This window comes from Nesoenas mayeri (assembly GCF_963082525.1).
Source record: "Nesoenas mayeri genome assembly, chromosome: 4".
NCBI lineage: Eukaryota > Metazoa > Chordata > Aves > Columbiformes > Columbidae > Nesoenas > Nesoenas mayeri.
This window is the reverse complement of record NC_137540.1, coordinates 43,759,387-43,780,219: the sequence shown is the minus strand read 5'-3', so window position 1 is coordinate 43,780,219 and position 20,833 is coordinate 43,759,387. Positions and strand designations below refer to the sequence as shown.

At 38.4% G+C, this 20,833-nt stretch overlaps 1 protein-coding gene across 2 annotated transcripts in view; it reads left to right on the top strand.

The window, feature by feature from the left end:
- The window catches only part of ACSL1 (acyl-CoA synthetase long chain family member 1), a 41,925-nt gene that overhangs the window by 18,520 nt on the left and 2,572 nt on the right, over positions 1-20,833 (top strand). The window contains exons 5-18 of one of the 2 annotated variants that reach the window (XM_080344173.1): positions 986-1,087; positions 4,777-4,876; positions 5,044-5,222; positions 8,203-8,235; positions 8,415-8,466; positions 9,280-9,353; positions 10,390-10,467; positions 13,029-13,163; positions 14,287-14,421; positions 15,348-15,443; positions 16,225-16,297; positions 16,993-17,081; positions 19,775-19,891; positions 20,166-20,309. In XM_080344173.1, coding sequence (XP_080200299.1) covers positions 986-1,087; positions 4,777-4,876; positions 5,044-5,222; positions 8,203-8,235; positions 8,415-8,466; positions 9,280-9,353; positions 10,390-10,467; positions 13,029-13,163; positions 14,287-14,421; positions 15,348-15,443; positions 16,225-16,297; positions 16,993-17,081; positions 19,775-19,891; positions 20,166-20,309 — 1,407 coding nt within the window. The remainder of the gene's footprint in view (positions 1-985; positions 1,088-4,776; positions 4,877-5,043; positions 5,223-8,202; positions 8,236-8,414; positions 8,467-9,279; positions 9,354-10,389; positions 10,468-13,028; positions 13,164-14,286; positions 14,422-15,347; positions 15,444-16,224; positions 16,298-16,992; positions 17,082-19,774; positions 19,892-20,165; positions 20,310-20,833) is intronic. The other variant, XM_080344174.1, reaches the window with a different exon arrangement.

The window sequence follows — 20,833 nt, the reverse complement described above, 5'->3', positions numbered from 1 at the left end:
AGTCTGTCACTGCTCAATTGTTTAGAACTTGGACACTGCCTCTGAGGGGCTGCAGCTTTGAAGTAATATTCAGGCACTTGGACTTGTACTACTTGAGGTGCTTGCTTCTGAGAGGCTCGTTTAACACTATGAGAAGTCCTATCTACAGGTGTTACTTGGGCTTCTTGACAGCTTGTACCCATAGTGCTGAATGATGATTGTTTAGGGTGTTAACAGATATGCTTCTAACTCGTAGAATGTTCCTTCACAATTGCTAAAAATATCTTTATGCAAATCTTCAACTGTGCTTTTAGGTCATTCCTGATTTAAGTAGTTATTTTTTTCAAATTTGTATAAACATTGCTTATTGCATACTGTTAAGGTCATTAAACACCTGTATGTTTTGCTGGGCACTTGTTAGGTGCAACCTCTTTTTAATAAAGCTTTGCTGTTTGAGTTGTGTGACTAATGTGAAATTCAGGTCATGTGCTATATGGAAAGAATGTAGAAAATTGCCTTCCCAAGCTTAGTTTATAGAACAAGCTGAGTTTTGCCTCCTTAATCTCCCACTTTAAGAGAGAAATGCTATTCCCATAGGCACTGAATGAAGCAGAAGGATGGCATATATAGTGCTTGGGGTTAAGCAGAAATATAGTACTGAATCATTCCAGGGTCACTTCTGGGATTTAATACAGATTGAACAAAACGGCCTTTTCTGTGTATGTGAACTTACCATCTAAACTTACACTTAAGATTTTCAAGTCCAACTGGATTAAGTGTCTCTTCTGCTGCATAATGAGTGCAAGTGTGGTATCTACAGTCACTGCAGTGTAATGGTGCTGGGATGTTTAGGCTATCGAAGTTGCAGAGCACATCCAAAATAGCTCAGAAAACTTCTGTCTACTTAATAACAGTTATTTGCCACCTTTTTTAAGACTTAAGGTAAAATAAGTGTGTACTGATGAGCTTGTTCTCAATTTTTGTCTTCTCTCTTTTACTCCTCCAGGCTTCAGACAGAGCTGAGTATGTGGGTTCTGCATTACTCTACAGAGGCTTCAAACCATCTCACACTCAATATATAGGAATCTTTTCACAAAACAGACCTGAGGTAATTTAATTGACAGTGTTTGAAGTGGCCCACTCTTATATCTGTTGCTTTTTGGTAGTGTACTGAGCTTCCCTCCTTCCCTGCTAAGAGTCCGTTTGGTTTTGGGAGGAGACTCAAGGCTGATATTTTAGAACCACAGATGCGGTATCTTTAGCTAAGAACCAAAACTGATCGCTGGCACAACCATTAGTTTGTTAGCTCATTCTCTTCCTCTTTACAGTTTGTAGAGGAATGGGAAGCTAATGCGGTATTTAGTGAATGTAATTTTCATTTGCTTTCTCTTAAAAAGTGACATTGGAGTACAAGGTAACTGAAAGTGATTTGAAGTTACAACGAGATGTTTTAAATCCTTCAAAACCCGAAGAAACACTTGGTGATTAAATATTTGCACAGATAGAAGATGGCTAAAGATGATAGTTCTATGTCTGCCAAAGGCCCTGTGCACAAGATTCTGGGAGGGAAAACTGCAGATTAAGGCAAAAATTGAAAATTAATTGCAGTTTAATAAAGGGGCAAAAAGACTAAATAAAGTGACATAATTAAATAAAATCACCTGACAAAGCAAAATGATGTTATGAACCTGAGACAACTATGAGGATATTTAGATTGATAGCTAGTGTCTATCCATTTTAACCTAGAAGTAATTCTAGATTGCTGTTTCAAAATATATTATGAAATATTCAGTAAATATTTATTCTTTAGACTTGTCTATTAAATGTATTTACTAGAAGTTAATTTTTCTAACGTGTTTATGTGCTTAGTAGCTTGAGCTGTTACTTGCTACATTAAGCTAGTTCAGTACAAACCTGTATGAGGACAAGAGACATTGTTTTTGTCAAAAATATGCTGTCCCTTTCGATTAAACCCTCCAAGCTGGATGCTGTTATCTAGAGCCATCTACAGTGTTGACAGGGTTAGAAATTGTATCAGTGTCTCAGTCGTGCTGGACAACAGCTTGCTGTTTGATCTGTTCTGATTTCAGTTTGTCACTGAGCCTTCCCTGCTGTCATTAAAATGCAAGCTGTGTGACAAGTGACCTTGATTCCCTTCCTCCTCCCCCAACCCACACCACAAAAAAAGCCCTAACTCTAGTGTTGTGTACAATGAAGAAAAACACTTTTTCCAGATTCTTAAATCTGCAGTAGTTTGCTGCTTGTATTTTCCTGCTGGAATTCTGGTTCTAAAAGCAAGGGTCCTATTTCTGTAATAAGAAAGGCTGGGATGTCTTCAGCTAGGAAGCTATTAAATCACATTATGTTACAGACCCTTCAGTCTTCTATGCTTATAACATTGTGAACTGAAAGTAAAAAAGGGAGCCAGATGTTAATATTCTACCAGGTTGAACTGTTCCTTTGGACGTGAAGTCTTTGACTGCTGGGTCAGTGGATTTCTGAAGGAGAGCATGGTCGTGTGGTCTGCTCTTGGATCAAAGAGATAAAATGTGCTTGAATTGCATTGCTCCAGCAGGACTTGAGTTGGATCAGGAATGAGCTGGACAGACTTGTTTAAACCATCTTTTTCAAATACGGGGTTTTCCCTGCTGAAACCTACCGGATGGGTGTTGTGACATCCCCAGCATAATCTCTAATCCAGACAGGAGTTTATGTGAAGGTTTTTTAGTGTGAAATGACTCACGTCTCTCAGTTCAGGGAATGACTGCTGGGGAAATCCCCCTAATGGGGAAAATCCTAGCATGCTCCCTGCTTCAATGTTCACTAAAAAAAAAAACCCCAAAATATTAATAAAAATATTACTTTCTCTTTGAGTAACTGGAAAACAGATGATCTCTTGTGCAAGGAAGGAAAGTTGTGTTCTGGATTGAGGAAACTGGACAGTGAAATACACTGTCCCTTAATAGAAGATCAGAGCTATGTCAGAAAACAAATTGAAACTTTCAGACTGCTGTCTATATTCAGTACTAGCTGCTTGCTGGGGTTTTGAGAGAGAACACAAGTGTCAAGGTTTGATATTAGTATTTAGATACTCTTACTTAAGATAAAATGGAAGAAAAATGTCTTGCTAGTCCAGAAAATAAAGATGCTGGTTGTTGTATTGAGAATGATGATGTGCAAGAGTCATTGGAGACTGCAACAGGAAGCCTTTATCACTGTGTGCGGCTTCTGAAGTCTGCTGCTTTGGACCCCGACCCTATTAAAATAACTGCTAAGCCTCAGGCTGCTGAAGAGCAATACAGCTGCCCACTTGTTATATTACAGGTGGATGCTATCTAGGAAGAAATATTCAGTGGACACTTTCATGGCTGGTGTAGGTGTGCCTGCTCAGACTTACCACTGTCTAATATCTGCATGAGTGTCTAGTCACCTATTAGCTGGCCTTATACCAGTTTTATAAGAAGTCTTTTTGGATAAGAGATGTGTAACTTATTGTGTAATTGCTTTCAGAAAAAAATCCCTGCATTTAAGGCTGTGTCCATCAGTAGAGAACTGACTTTAGGAAACTTGCCCATAATAAACTTCGTAAAACTGAGATTTAGCAACTTTAACATATGATCTATATTATATGGAATAACCAGCTGAATGATGCTTAAACTTGTCATCATACAGGGGTGAGGTAACTGGCCAGTGTCCTGCAAAAACACTGGAAAGTGTGACAAAGTTTAGGGGTGGGGAAGGGAAACAAGCACCCTTGTTAGTGTAATCCTTGTTCAATCTTAAGTTCTGATAGCTTTTTAAAATGTATGTTGTTTTGTTCCTGTAACTGGAACTGACTAAACGTATCATATCTCAGAATTTTTGTCACTGTCATTTGATGGGAAAAGCTAAAATGTTTCAGTTCCACTGGCCTCTTCATGTGCCCAGAGGCTCCCGTGGATTTTGGTGTAGCTAGTTGTTTACAAACTATAGTAAATAGCTGCTATAATTGCATGACTATTTTACCTTGATGGTACTTTGGGTGAAATCAGGGTTGCTGTGAAGCATTGTCAGCTTGCATCACATACAGTAAGGCTGCAATATCCATTGTGTTTATTGAGTATTGCACTTCTTAGCAGGCAAATCCTTCTTACTGAAGCTTGCAGGGATGGAATTATTTTTTTTAATAGAAGTTTTTGGATTAGATTCCTTTAAAGAATAATGGTTAGTCTTGAGAAATATTGAAAAACTTTCTGGGACTGACTTTCCAAAGGACTTGTAATTTAACTGCGTATTTTGCATGTCTGGCCATCAAATGAGATGCAGATAATGTAGAGGTAAGAATATTGTGTGTATATAAATATAATGTGTGTCAAGGCATGAGCAAGTCCTTCAATGATTCAGATACCATGGTTATATAGAATATTGAAGCCTTTGGCTACCTTGGTAACTTAAAACCAAGAAAAAAATATTATGCTCCATTTCTCTTTCTGTTAAAAGGTAAACTAAGGAGACAGTTAATGTTAAATGTTTTTGAAAAGTATTTAAAATTACTCTTAGGAGCAGAGTTGAGTTTTATTGTTTTGGATTCTTTCCCATAGCTACTTATAGTTTATTTTTTTCTTCTTCCACAGGTAAAAATGTAGTTTGTCTTTAAAGTAAACAAATGATACAAACTGCCACTTGTTTTTTTAAAAAACTTGTGCAAATGAGCTCTGTCCTATTAGACTCGTATTTAGATTCTAACAAGAAACCTTTCTTGGAGGTCTGTTATGATAAGCAAACACATAGTGACTTGCATCTCTTCTTTTTGTGCAGTGGGTTATCATTGAACAGGGATGCTATGCATTCTCCATGGTGGTGGTGCCCCTCTATGATACACTGGGAACCGAAGCAATTACGTACATTGTGAACAAAGGTAGGATGCTTTCAGAAGTTCAGCAACTTGCGTGTATGATGGCAGAGCTGACTGAGGGCAGACTGTAGCCTTCTTCAGAAGAGTCATCCATTACCACGTTCTGAAGTATGTATGGATCTAATCTAAACTCAGCTTGTCATATTAACAATGTAATTCTCTTTCACTAGCTGACTTATCATTGGTTTTCTGTGACAAACCTGACAAGGCCAAACTTCTGCTAACCAATGTGGAAAAGGGGGAAACTCCCATACTCAACACCATTGTCATCATGGAGTCCTTCAGCAAGGATCTCGTGGAACGTGGCAAAAAGTGTGGAGTAGAAATTTTCAGCATGAGAGAACTAGAGGTAAGCACACTCGGCCTCCTGTACTGGTTTCATCCCATTTACTTGTAGATGAGGAAGACAGCATATGTTGAACAGACTTTAGGACTGTGAACAAAATGTGGTGGGTTAGTTTCAAAATACTTAACTATCTCCTGGATTGAAGTTTACACAAAAAAATACTAAAAATATTTCAAAAAAAAAGGGGAAAACAACTTACTAATAGTATTTCACAGTGTTCAAAATGTAAAAGCGTATATGCCAAGATGACGGAACAAAAGCTTGTTAACATAGTCCAGACTGAGCATCAGATCTGAGTGTTAAGGCTTGCTCATGTGAAACAGTAACGTGCTAATTATATGCTGTGACTAATACTTCAGAAATACTTATTTCAAAAAGAGCCTGTGTAGGGTTTGGTCTTCTGAAAAATGGCATCTTCCCCCTGTACAACGAATGTACAAAATGTTTCCTGGTGGAGGAGGAAAATGGCAGTCAGCTGTTCCAGGGTAAGGCTTATGGTAATGTAGGGCAATGAGACTTCCAGGTTTTGGAAGAAACCATTTTGCTTAGCCACATAATGTTCAAGTCTTGGTTTTGTTTGTAGTTATTTTGTCTGCATAGATCTCTTATGCAAGTTTATTTCATAACTTTACTCATTATTTGGAGAACTCTGTCCCAGGATCAGATTGCATGAAGTACATCTTTACTGTGAGATCATGGAACCGGGTTTAGCCTGGTTCTAGCTGGAGTTCTGGTGAAGGCTTGACTCACTAGGACTCAAGTGTCTCTAAATCAGTGTGCTTGTGTTGTGCATGTGTCAGGAACTGGTGTGAAATACTTCGTTTCACTGAACTTGTTTTCACAGTAGTCTGAACTGCTATGTTAACAGGGCCACCTTCTGGTAAAGACACAAAAATGCCCGCGTATCTTTTAAAAGGTGATTAACTGTATGGTAGCTAACTAGCCTCAGCAAAACTGCCAGGTCAAAATGGGGCTAAAAACATTATGCAGAGTAAGTGACTGTGCTGTAGCTCACTGGCATAAGGCTTGGGTTAAACCTGGATTGGCCCAACTGCAAGTTGGTACACTAAAATCAGCTTCTTTCCTTGAGCTGACCTCCAGCTCTTGGCAGGGGAAGATGCTTTCCACTGGATCTACTAGCTACAGAAAAACAAATCCAAGGGTGAATGTTATCTTTAAGTTGGAAGTTTAGATGCTTAAGTAGTGACTTCTGGTAGTACTTTGTAGCTCTTATTTAATAACAACAGTTGATGTTTGGATATGCAGTAATAGGTGTTCCAAGAACCTCTTGTCTAAATCTCAGAAGTTAGGCAAATTTAAATATTTCTAGTAGTGTTTCAATGAGCAGGAATAGATTTTTGTCACTTTTATTTTTTTTTGAGGTAGGGGCTTTTATTGTCTCCTGGAAGGCAACTATGAAGTATTTAGGAAATTAGATTAGAATAGAATGACTGTTTCTAGCTTTAAGTACTTGTTTTCTGGATTTCTGGCTTAAGCTTATTGTTCAGTAGTGCTTCATAGGTTATGTGACCAGTTCCTCTATGTATCTCCCAGAATACATAAGCTTGATTTCTGATGCCTAATCTGTATATATGCTGTCATTACTTAGAGCCCAGTAGCTGTGAATAAATGGCTCTTCTGGTGGGAAGAGATAATTTGAGTTCTGTTCTAGGAGATCAAAAGAAGTGTGTGGAGATCTTAGCTGTATATTCAGTAAATACCAGATCTTCCTCCAAACAGGCTGTAGGGAAGTATTGAACTGCTGGTGGTACTTGAAATGCAGATGCTATTGGTTTGAGCAGACAGCTGCCTTGTAATAGTGGCAGATTTTTGCATGATGGCACTGTTTTGAAAGGGAAAACTTACAGGTAGGGGAATGTTAACTGTGTTTCCAGACATTCCTTTTCTCTTAAGCCTCTTTGGGTAATCAGAGGGACATCATTCTAAAGGAAGTCGAGGGCTAAGAAAGGAATTGTTGCTATTGTGCTATTGTTGTGTACTTGGAACATAAAGGCAATGGTGTAGTTGATGTGTCTGCCCTCAAAGGGTGCTTCCAAAGCTATATTTAACAAAGGTCCATTTTAATTTGCTTAAGTCCTTAAGCTAGTATTATTTCTAGTCTTAAATAGGCATGACAGCAATAAGTCTTGATTTGAAACTTTAAAGCTCATAGATATTGAACATCAGCTTTCAAGTCTTTCCTCTTAATCAGTATATCCTTGATGATAAAAAGATTTTCATGGTATCCATTTGTTTCTGCCTAAAGACCGATGGCATCATTAATGGTCAGGCCTGAATAACTATAAGGAGGCAGAGGGAAGAGAAGAGGTTCTGCAGGAGAGACTCTTGTGCTCTCTGATCTTCAATATAAAGAGTACACACCACTAGTGTCCCTTCATGGGGAAACTGTCTTCCTTCTCACAAGCAGTGAAGTTGCTGCAAGGTGCTCATTGAAATGAATCTTGCTTCATCTGTCCAATGCTTGTCAGTGGCATAGATCTTCTGCATGAGGTATTGGATTGATTGCCTGCTGTGGCTTCTTGTAACACTGCTTAACCTTCGGCTTGTCTAGTGAGTGACTTCTGCTTTGCTAGCTGGAAAAAATAAAAACAACCGAGTTTTAGATTAGTTATCACTTTTGTATTTGCAGGACATGGTAGTTATTGTATACATCTTTAAAACATCCTTTAAAGCAAGGGTGTCAAACTCATTTTCACCAGGGGCCACATCCTACATTTATACAGTCCTGAAATTACATTTGGCCCTTTGAAGGCAACTGTGAGGCTGATGTGGCCCCCAATGAAAATAAGTTTGATACCCCTGCTTTAAAGCCTTTGTTATCCTTTTATAAGTTAAAATGCCTTAACAGACAGTCTAATGGAATATTATGGTGTTTGGTGATGCTTATCTTGTAAATTTAAAGCAGAAAAGGTTACATGCTCATGTCTAAACTGTCTGTCTCACCTTTCTCACTTTTCTGTAGGAGCTGGGAAGAGCACACAGGCAAAAACCTATGGTAAGTATGAAATTAGTTTAAGTTACTTTATCTGAAGCTGGATAGCATTCTGTAGATCAAGCTAGCAAATCTCCCTATCCCCCATAGCTCAAAAGTAACACTAGTATTTCAGTGTTTTGTCCGAGAAAATATTTTTCTTTCCTATATTAACCATACTAATCCTTTCTTAACTCTCATAGCCTCCAAAGCCAGAAGATCTAGCAATCATCTGTTTCACCAGTGGAACGACAGGTACAGTTCATTACATTATGCAGAATTTATTATCATGTATGTACAAAACTAATTCAAAAGCCCTCCTGCTGTGTTTTTTTCAAGACTGTCCCCTGCTGCTGCATCTTTTTGGCAAATAGTAGCTGGGGAAGTTTTATGGTAAGGCTCCCTTTGATACTATTTTTCCTGTTGATAAATACAGATTTGCAGTATTGGAGGGTGGAGGTGTTACATTTTTGGACTTGGAAATAAGTACTGAACCTGTATTTCTATTATAATAAGGACTCTGCATCAGACTTCAAACTTCCATTTCTTCTGCAGTCTTTTCTTTTACTGTATTAGCAGAACTTGTGCCCTAGCTCTATGCAACCTTGGTGTCAGACCAAACCAGAAAAGCTCCTGTCTAGATATCACCTGCTTGACACTTGTGAGTTAATAGCCAATGCTAGCAGGGAGCAAAAGGGAAGAATACAATGACAAGCTATACTTTTAAAGTAGATGTGAGAACAGAAATTAGTCTGGGTTTGATAGCTGTATCTTCACAAAAGTGTTGACTTTTGAATGAGAAGTTTATTCAAGAAACACGACAATTTCTTAAGGGTTTGCTCTCCTTACGGAATTTGAGGACATAAACACAAACTTACTGCTTAGAACTGTTACCAACTGTTCTTGAAAGTGTTTTACCAAGTTCTCTGCCCTTGTTTAATTGATATACAAAGAAAGATTATTAATATCAGAAAAGGGACTGATTGAAATGCTGTTAGTTTTACCACTGCTTGGTAATGTAAAGAATGTAAAAATTTCACTTTGCATCCTGATGTGCTTTTTCATTAGGGAACCCCAAAGGAGCTATGATCACTCATGAAAACATAGTCAGCAACACTTCAGCTTTTATGAAAACTACAGAGGTAAACTGCAAAGGTTAACATTGTGGATTTGCATGAAGGGAAGAGTCTCAGGAGTAAAACCAACATTGAAATATCATTAACTTTGGTTGTAACTTTTAGTAAGGTCCAGGTGAAAATGTAACTTAACGGCACTCTGCCGATGCTAAGTCAGAAGTCTGTGTTATTGGTTTGTTCTCTCAGGGTCAAGAACCTGGCAGATTTACAGTTCGGTCTCATCCAAGCAAAATATTATAAAGATCTTGAATCATCTTCAGATCATGATGTCCCGCTGTGGGCTTTATAGTGTTTGTCGTTAGTGCAAGCTCTGTATTAAAGGGTCTGTGCAGAGGCTAACCTTTTCCACTAGGGATGGGAGAAGCAACAATGTATTTTAACACCCAAAAATAATCAGAGCCCTTGCATAGATGAGCAAGAAGTGTAACTCTATTTTTATTTAATACAATGTTAACATTTAGTTTACAGTAGACTTCTACAATTCATTTGCAGGTTAGCCAAGAAGACAGGTCTAACACATACAGATGTAATTAAAAGTACAGTTATACTTATTTTGCCAAGTACTCTGCATATAGAATTGTTTTTAAATTAAGCAAGTAGTCTCACAATTAGATCATGTAAGGTACTTCTGATATCAACCTTACAGTAAATTGCATAAGCAAATTTTCTGATCTAAGATGAAAGTGTGTATTTTCTTAAACCCTGAAGGCATACTACTGTAACTTTTTTGTTCCCCCTTTCTCCCAGTGCCTGTAATGGAACTTTTTGTGGTTTCTCTCAGAATTTGTTGTAAGAAGTTGTACTAATCTGGTCACTATACTCAATTCTAAAAGTTTACCACTTCTGCAATGTGTGTTTACTCATGCTAGAAGTCATTGCTGTGATGTTTTTAATGAAAGGAAGACAATGCAGCTTCATTACAAACAAAATTTGAAGTAACCGCTGTGCTCTAGAGTTTAGATGCTATATTTCATTGTTGTGTTTAACTTAAGCAAAACAGAGAATCAATGAGAATTAAAATTTATTTTACTGACACTTTCAGAAAACATTTAGCCTCTGCTCTGATGACGTTCTGATATCATTCCTGCCCTTGGCTCATATGTTTGAGAGAATCGTTGAGGTAAGCATCCATTGTACTGAACTATTGAGAAGCTTCCTTTTCTTACAGAACGTATGTGTCTTGAATCTCAGTGATAACACAGTGTTCCTTTTTGACTCTTGCACATGTCTATGAAAGCTTGAGGTGTAAGGTTGAGGAAAACAACCCATAAACAGTATTCAATGAGTACTAGACAACTGGTTTTAATGTCATGAACCTCAGAGCTGTAGTTAATAAGAAACTGGTTTGCTAGAACATGAGACAATCTCTTAGTGCACGTACAGTGCCTAGAAATTCCCTGTAATGTAATCAATGGACTGTTGAAAATCCATGCCATTCTTTGGTCTGCAGACTTTAAAAACTTATTTTGTAATGTGGCATCCTGTTTGCTTACACAACACTAGTTTTAAATTGATTAAACTTACCATTGTTTCCAAGAAACTTCAGTAAAAAGAGAGGAATTTTGTTTCAGTTGGTTCCTCTTCGAGGAAATTAAAATGGCTTTTAATGCCATTTAATGACAAACTTTGAAGGTCTTTTGGATAACTTCTTTTACCATATAGCAAAACCTGGGGCTTCATTTTTGAAGATGAGGAGTCTCAAGTTGTCTGAATACTGGCAGTCTTAATAAGGACTCTAAGCCCATAGTTGGGTGATGTGCATTATTGAAAGGCTGCAATCTCCTCAACCTTATATACAGTAAGGGCACAGGTATTTAATTACCATACTTATTGAAGTTGAATTAACACCTCTCCGTTAGGTGAGTTTGTAAATATGTGTGTTGAAGGTAGTCACATTCTAATTGTGTAGGGAAACAAACATCCTCTATGCAAGTGTGAAAAGGCAGAGCTAGAAATTGTCCTCTGATTTCAGTTAGGAAAGCTTTCTACCAAAAAAGTGTGTCTATATACATGTAAAGTGTGTATGTGCATATGCATCTGTATATACGTATATTATGAAGATTGGGAATAGAGCCTAACTGAGGTGTACAGGTCCCCTTAGGGCAGGGCTGTCAAACTCGTTTTTACTGGGGGCCACATCAGCCTCGCAGTTGCCTTCAAAGGGCCAAATGTAATTTTAGGATTGTATAAATGTAGGAGTAGGGTTTCAGTGCTCTTCTTTTTTCAGTCCTGGTGACCTGGATGCCAGTTAGACTTCAATGTCTGTTTTACTGATGCCTGCCTTGCACCAGAAGGTACAAGCTCTGTGGGTAACAGCTCTGTTCTTGATCATGAAGTAGAAACAGGATAGGAACTTGTGTTATAAAGGGTAAAATGAGAATAAAGTGTTTGTATCTCAGTACTCCTCTGCTGTTTGAGGTCTTTACAAAGTATGTGTTTACCTGTATATTTATAAGGAGATTAAGCAAGCACACTTTTGGTAGAAAGGAGAAAATATTTGTTACTGTTTTGGGCGGGTATGAACACAGGCTCTGTGAGAAGCAGTCTTTAGAGTCTGCTCCTGTTGTAAAGTTTGTTTGTTGATTTTTGGCTTTCTAAGGAAGCTAGATGGTCAGTGAACTTGACAGGACAAACGTGTTCCTGCCTTGCAAAGGCAGTTGCTGCTCACTCCATCTGAACTGATGCATTTTGATGCATCTGCTTTAGCAGGTGGGTTGGACTAGATGGTCTAGAGAGGTCTCTTCCAACCCCAGCTATTCTGTGATTCTGATTCTGTGATTTACAGCTTTTTAACAGATGTTGGCAAAGCACAGGTGAAGGGGTAAAGTGACACTTTAGCTTGTCTCATGTGCAGAAAAGATGAGAATGGATGGCAGGGAATGAAAGAAGGGGTGTTATGGAGGAAGCAGAAGAAATAAAAACTAATAGGAATAAAGAAATGCAAGAAGAGTAGGGATGTTAGTAAAAAGAAAATAAATAAAACCCCAAAACAAAAAAGGAAGAAGAGGGTTGTATAGGTGTAGGGGGTGGTGCTTCTAGACTTTAACATAGAAATTATAGAACACAACAGGATAAAGTCTGCCTTCCTTGGTGTAGGTCTGAAGTGACACAAAAAATAATCAGTGGCTCTGCTAGAATCCTTCAAAGAACATCTTGATCACTTAACAACAAATCTGCTTGCATCAGTCCTACAAAACATGAAAGAAATCCAGAGCACAAGAGAATGAAAATCAAGACAGACAAGGCAGAATTCCCTGCTGGACTGGTACATGGCATGTACTGACTTTTTTTAGTGTATAGCAGGGAACCAAGTTCTAGTATTTTTTAAAAAGACTGATAACTATTTAAAATAAGAAAGTTCTGGTTTTCAGTCTCTTGCTACCTCTGAGTTGCTAACATTGCCTTATTTGACCAACTGCCCCTTTTTGAATAGGGGCTTTCGTGCTGTACCTCATTCTGTCAAAGTCCTTGCCCTGTGTGGACACCAGGCATGTCTTGATACTTGGTCTTTCCAGTCCCAATCTGCAGTCTGAGAATGCTGCAGAACTTGTCCAGAAGCTGAGAGGATTTGAAGTGGGTAATGCACTGTCCACTCTGCATGGGATGGTCATACACATATAGCTAGAACACATTATACATGCTGTGTTTTCAGACTTTTTAAACTATTTTTTTTCCTAACAGTGTGTGATTCTGTGCCACGGAGCTCGGATAGGCTTCTTCCAAGGGGATATCAGACTACTTATGGATGACCTAAAAACACTGCAGCCAACTGTATTTCCTGTAGTACCAAGGCTGTTGAACAGAATGTTTGACAAGGTAAGTCTATAGGCATTAATTCAGACCTGTGCAAGGTTTTAAGAGACTTCATGAAGTCTGTGCTGACAAGGTAGGAGAAACTGTTATGCCCCGGTATGTTAAATTGGCATGCTAACAAATTGCTGTATCTCTTTCTAAAAGAGACCTGAAAGTGCAAATACTAGGGTTGAAAAGCCTGTTTCTCTCTAGCTTGATTGACTTACTGTTTTGCTCTGAGCAAGTTATTTAAGTCCAGTCTACAATGTGGACATGAGGCTTAGCATCTGCATGCCACGCTTTTAGCATCTGACTCATGGAGTGGAATTTGCAAACCAAGGTCAGGTGTTTGCTTATGTTTGCATGGACACATACAAGTTTCCTACAGAGCAGCCAGCGTGTTCTAGCAGGGGGAATTGCAAGCCAACCAGTCCGGAGTGCTGGGGAGAGGGAGTGTCAGCAGCCCCAGCCTCTCCTGCACTTGCTGCTTGCGTGTTCAGGGTCACTTGAGATGAGAATTCAGAAGTAGATTGTTTCTTGAACTTAAGATTTTAAATCATCCTTTTGTATATGCATGCTGGTAAGCTGTTGGGTCTGTCTCTTCCCAGGTGAATATACTAATCTGTGATCTGCTGTTGAGTCTGCTCTGACTTGCCGAGACCAACCAGAAGGGGCCTTTGAAAAGTGGTCTAAAAAGCAAATTTGTATATATGAGACAGATCTGTGTGGTATTTCTGAAGGGACATGTATCTCCTCAGAAAACCCTGTGTGACATTACATGTAATGATGGTGTGCTCTCTAGATTATGCTGAGGATTATACTTAATGCAACTTTTGATCAAACTGGTGTAGAGAAGTAAAATATCCACTTTTATTCATACATTTTAATGAAAAAACTATACATTGAAAAAGCATCACACAGTTGGATGGGAAACAAGCATTAGTTAAGTGGTAATTTTGGTGAACATCTCTTGAACTGAGATAAAAAGGCCAAAATCAAAATCCACGAGTATTTCTTACCAGAATTAAGATGCTTACCAATAAAGGTTGTTTAATTTATTTGGTTTTCACTGTCACCATGCATACTTCTGTAAGAAAGGGAATGGCAGTCTGTGAGGCTTCTAACCACAGATCATTTTTCTTAATAGATTTTTGCACAGGCAAATACTTCATTAAAGAGGTGGATGCTGGATTTTGCTTCCAAGAGGAAAGAAGCAGAACTCAGAAGTGGTATAGTTAGAAACAACAGTTTCTGGGATAAAGTCATCTTCCGCAAAATACAGGTATGCTTGAAAGCCTCTGAAGCTTTGTATGGTGGATATTGGAACTTTTTTATTACGTTATTTGTTTGTTCATTATTATTTTGGGAACAGGGCTTCAAATATGCTTACTGTGTTACAGAACAGCAGTTTGATGTGTGTTTTCAATATTGGAAGTCTGAAGCATCACTATATATATCCTATTTGCTTACTAGTTTATGGGCATCAGATTGCAATTGCTGAATTTCATATGAATGGTTACAATCTGGTATGGCTTTCACCGCTGATTAAAGGCTACCTGGCTACTCGGAATAAAAACCAAAACAGCCTTATTTCCAACTTGATTTTTCAATTCTATTTGCTCTAATAATATCAGCTAACTGTATTAGGGTCGTTTCTCTGAAGCAGTCGAGTGCTTGTCTCTTACCACTTTGAAAGCAAACACTGTCCTTCTGAAGGAGGAATGCTGAATGTGACTCAGTGCCACCTGTAGCACCCCCCATCTCCTCACTGTTGGTCACTAGTAAGTTATGCTGGCTATTATATCTGTCACTCACTTGCTACAGCCCTAACCTTGGTTGTACAACATGCCCCTGTGGCTGCTTTTTATAGCAGTCAGAATGTATGAGAAGCTGATAGAAAGCAGTTAAAAATAGTCATTGCTGTAAGGCCATGACTTAAGCTCTTTTAGACTTCTGGCCAAGTGTGCATTGCAGTTGCACTACAGCATAGTGTTTGCAGGTAACTGTATGTTTGAAATACTGTTTCTTGCAGCCATTAATCAGATCTAAAAACTGCAAGAAAGACAGCTTGCAATAGGAGATTAAACTTCAATCTGACATTTGTGGGTGGCACCGTAGGTGAACAGTGGCTGAGGGTGGGATGGAAAAAGACTCTAGAAACTTCTCTAAAATGCTTTTGGTGTCCACAGTATCTTGTGTCTGTTGTAGGCAAGTTTGGGAGGAAAAGTAAGGCTCATGATCACAGGAGCAGCCCCTGTGTCTGCAAGTGTACTGACCTTCCTGAGAGCAGCTCTTGGCTGTCAGGTGAGTTGCTGCTGTAAGCAATAATTAATGTTCTTGGACTAAGTTTCTGGGACTTGTCTTGCTTCCAGAAGTATTCATAACTACTGCAGAGAATCTGATCAATGTGATGTTATTGTAGTGTTGTTGCTTTGGAGACTGGGGAGAATCAGATTGCACACATTGCGTTTGTCTTCAGAGCTTCTTCAAAGCATATGCTTTTTGTGGCAAAATCTGAATAAAAATGGCACAGGATGAACAGATGTGTTGAAATGAATTTCAAGGATAGAAACATGAAAACACTCTGAAATGTGAAGGCTCTGTGACTTCTTGAAGTTCTTCAGAAGCGTGCTGGTGTAGCAGTGCATTCTGCACAAAAAAGGGAAACCTGTCTTGTATATAATAATCGCAGAGCTGTGATGGGGTATAGGGATTCCATTCCTAGCTGTCTTGGGCAAACCTGTCCTTAATATATGTGAACGAAGTAATTACTAGTGACAAGGTTCTTAGTTTCTTTGTCCTGCTCTCTCTGTTGCTTTCTATTTTGATCTGTACAGGTGTCATACAGCATGTGAAATTGAGTGAAACTTTGAATAAATATTGGAACTGAAGGTGGACTATTAGCACTTAAAATTGTGTATCATGGTAAAATTCTAGTGATACTCTCTTTAGAAGATGCTGGGGATTTTGCTAAACTCAAATTTAAACAACTAGAAAAGGAGGCAAAATATTAATTTCTTTTTATTTAAGAAAATGTATGTTGAAAAGTTCAAATTTTAAAAAGTCTTTTGATTTCATATCCTAGTTCTATGAAGGTTATGGGCAGACTGAATGCACAGCGGGATGCTCCCTGTCAGTTCCTGGTGACTGGACAGCAGGTACAGTGTTTCGTGGTCTGCCTGCCTGTTACATTTCAGGATGCTGTAGAGGTCCTTGATCACATTATTTAGTCTTCAGTACACCAATTATGAAGCATAAGATTGTGTTTTTCTTCAAGTGAAGTAAGAAAGTTTTGGATGGATCCCTTGAAGTTTCTACCCCTAAATAGCTAGAAATGTAGTAATTAGTAATCCAAACTTACAGTCGGCTTTGTCCTTGTTTGTTGAAGTGGATTTGAGAAAGGAGGTCATAGTATCGACTCCTGTAATTTTTACAGAATAGGAATCTGCTGTGCATAGACAGTGCTCGAAATTTAAATGGCATTTTTGGGTGTTGGAGCAAACAGTCAGCATTTTTGTCAGCTGTTAAATCTCTAGCTCCCTAACTGATATAACACTGGTATTTGAAACTATAGTGGAACTTTTGCTACTTAAATGTGTCTGTAGAGTGAGGATCCTGATTATAAGAAAAAGCAAACCTGAGTACATGGTTTGGCTTGTAACATTCTAGTGATATCTGAGAATGTAATGCTTCTTTCCAAGGAAATTTAAGCTATTACTGTACTGGTTTTGGTGCAGAACATTACCAGAAGTCGGTTTGCTGTCTTTTTTACTTTAGCATGTAACCAACTTATTACTGCAAGAACATGACTAAAAAGCAGTTCAAGCTACTGAAGTGTTACTCCATTTAATAGGTCATGTTGGAGCACCCATGCCATGCAGTATCATCAAACTTGTTGATGTACCAGAAATGAATTACTTGGCTGCCAAAGGAGAGGGTGAGGTAAGTAATTTCAAAAGGTCGATGTCAGCCTCTTATGAAATCTTGGAAAATGTTTTTTGTTCCTGAAATAACAAGTAACTGAGTTTAGTAAAGCGCTAAACATGGCCTGCTACCCAAAATCAAAGACACCTGCTTTCCTGTATGCATTATCAGCTAACAATTCACAGAGGCAAAACAGAAAATAGTGTATTGGAGGGGAGAAAAAGCAATTTACCGTGGGATAACAGATTACTGTGCTTGTATGACCAACATACTGTCTTCCAGCTGTGAGAAAGCTGAGAAACCAGCTGTCTCATGCTGCATGTATCCCTCAGGGAAATGCTAGCAGAGGGCTTCCCACCCCATCAAGTGCTGGAGAACAGCTGATCCATGTAACTTCTTACCCAGCTTGTGATGTGTAAGCTGAGGTAATTTAAAGTGGCTGGAACACTATTAAGAGAAATAGAGATAAAATGCCATGAAGAATGCTAATGACTTGTGACAACTGCCCACACATTCTTCTAAACTTTTTTCTGCAGCCTGCACAAATTGAACATGTATGTTTTACAAATTGCGCTTTGAGGATTCAGCTTTGTTTGTAGTGCTATGTGCTGTCTCTTTCAATTTTTTTACAAGTAAAATGTATACAGCTTGAACTTTATGTACGTACCTTGAACAGATGTCCATGTGGTAAGGTATTTTCCCCTAGCCCTGAAAGCAAATTAATTGTGGTGTTTTTCATGTGTTTTCAAGAGGCCTTGGAAGCAGCTGGGGGGTGAGAAATGGATAAATAAAAAGTAGGTTAAGCAAGTAACTAATTTGTTACTGCAAACAATATATAATCTTTATTTGTTTTGGTTGTCATTTGTACAAGACTAGAAACAAATCATAGGGCTTTAATTCCCAGAAATTCTTAAGGATTTAATTGGGCTTGGTGGTGGGAAACTATTTGCAAGTTGAAAGCAATGTCAAGATTCTTTCCTGTCTTGCATACGACCCCAAGTTTAGCCTTCATCTGCAATTTTTGCTTCACTTCAAATAGGATTTTAAAGCTTGGTCTGCTAGAGGAACTGAGTATAAATTTTCGTAATGAGAGTTAAGTAGTTTTTAAGAAAAACTTCTAAAATGTTTTGCTTGCACTTACTGTGAAAGTTTTCTGCATCAGGAATTACTTTGGACTTGAATAAGTATGGTAGCCCCTTAATATATCAGCTACCATCTTACTCTTTCAGTCTTAACTTCATCAGTGCAAACTATTTTGAATTTACCAAATAAGTATTGTAACATGTTTCACAGAACAGGAACCCATAGCTATAGAAGTGGGTTTCATTATCCTTTGCCTAAAATAGATCTTTCTCGTCATTGTCTGTCTGCTTTTCAGCTGGATTAAACACTCCCAGTCCTCCTTCCTGAGAGTAAGCTTTCAACATTCTCCATTCTGTCAGCCCTTGCTTTTCACTTCTGCCCGTTATCCATGTTCAAGAAGGATAAATTTGTGAATAGAATTATATACGCTTATATGCAGATGAGGTCTTAGTGCCAGTTAGCAGGAAACAGATAAATGGTTTGCTGTCTCTACTGGGAAAAGGTGTCACCTACTGCCATCCTGTGATTGTAGGAGCTGTGAAAAATGAAATGTTTGATCAGTCAGCCTTTGACTTGACTGGGACATGCAGAGTTCTCCTCTACTGACATCCTTCCAGACAAGTTCTGTTTTACAGCAGAAATTACATGGTTTTTAAAACACGACCTTGTTTTGGTCATGAGTTTAGTACTGTCTCTGCAAGGTCATTAGAACCCTCACTAATACTCTGACCTCCCTCATATTGACAACATCTGCTGTTCATTGTACTGTAGTTTACCAGCATTCTTATATTTATGCTGAGGGAAACACCGAAAATACATGATCTGGGATCATCTCTGGATAGTTGAGGGTCTATTCCATGTTCCTGACTAGTTGCTTTAATTTTGTTCTTTTACTGGCAGATACTCAACCAATTGTTTTAATTTAGTTTGTAAGGTCTGATCTGGCTCTCTTACAACCTCTTTATCTATAAACCTTTAATCTTGTTGGTCCTCTTTCTCATACCTTGTAAGCATGTTTCTTGATCCAAATAATCCCCATGCATCCAGTTATACCCAGAGAAGTTGTTCTTAGTTTTCTACTTGTTACACAAATCCCAACAACCTTTGATTCAAAGAAATTGCAGATGTCCTTTATAGAGAAGTCTTGAGTGCTCGAAGCTCAAAGCTATTAACTGGTTTACTTTTCTACAATAAGCATGTGACTGCTTGATACACAGCTTTGTCATCACTAGTTTTAGCACAAAGCCCCTGCTGCTTACCAAAGCTGCAATGAACATGTTGCCAGGCTGAGGGGTGAGCAGAATTTCTGGATTGAGCAGAATTTCTTCAGATAAATAAAAATAAATTTCCTCTGACAAATTGGATTATTCAAATAGCAGGGAGGAACATTGCTGCTAGACTGGAAGAGAACAGATGCTTCCAGTTGCTCTTCCAGTTGCTTCTTATGATATGATGGAAAATGTTAGGTCTCCAGAAATCTCAAGCAGAGATTTCTGTATTTAATGCATATACTTAATCTTGTCTTTTTGGTTGGGTTTATCAATAACCGTTAGAGAAAACATTCACTGCAAATAATGTCTGTTAACTTCCCTTTGTAGTAGTATACATTGACAAATCCCTGTTTTCAGGTGTGTGTGAAAGGGCCAAATGTATTTCGTGGCTATTTGAAAGATCCAGAAAAAACAGCAGAAGCACTGGACAAAGATGGCTGGCTTCACACAGGAGATATTGGGAAATGGCTACCAGTAAGTGAACCTATGGCTGAAATGTACTTCCATAGTCATTAGCAGTGATTTAACAAACAAAATAAAAAAATATTTGGTATTGAACGTAATGAATTAACTGAAAGACAAGTCATGTTAGGAGGAGGGTAATTAATGTGTTTCTAGAACTAAAAAAGTGTTAGCAGTGCAAATCCTGAGGCACTATTTTACTGTACTAGTGTAGCATGCTTAAGCTGTGTAGATTGGTTTTTCACTTGAAGTGCCTCATCTGAGTGGAAGTTATTTCTGTCAACAGAATGGTACATTGAAGATCATTGACCGGAAAAAGCACATATTTAAACTAGCCCAGGGAGAATACATAGCACCAGAGAAAATAGAAAATGTGTATCTGAGTTGTGAAGCACTTGCTCAGGTGTTTGTCCATGGAGAGAGCTTGCAGGTAAGCATTCTTCAGATAATTTTAAAAAATAAGGCAAGATGAGATGGCAGAAAAGAGTCTTCTTTTCCTTCTTCCCTTCACCTCAAACTTTAGGACTGAAATGGTAAAATTAACATTACACGTATTGGTTCTGAATGCACTTTTAACTCCAGCAGTTATGTAACATGTTTCTGGATTTAGTTTCAGACCAGATAGTAGAGCTGGATTAATTTAACTGAGTATTAATGACTGTATGTAATTTGCTCACAGTGGCGGGGGGTGGGGGGCTGGAACTCACTTACAAAACACAACAAACCACTACAAAGGAAGAAAAAAAGAAAAATAAACACACAAAACCCAAGATGTCCAGGTTTTTTGCAACTGGATATTGAAATGTGGGTTTTAACAAGAGTAATTCTCTGAAGCACAAGCTTCTGAACTGCACTCCTGTATTCAAGTAGCAGAAAGCTGCTGACTTTACAGCAGGATCAGAACTGCTGTCCAAACCCTAACAACGAGTAAGAAATGTGTATGAACTAGTGCTA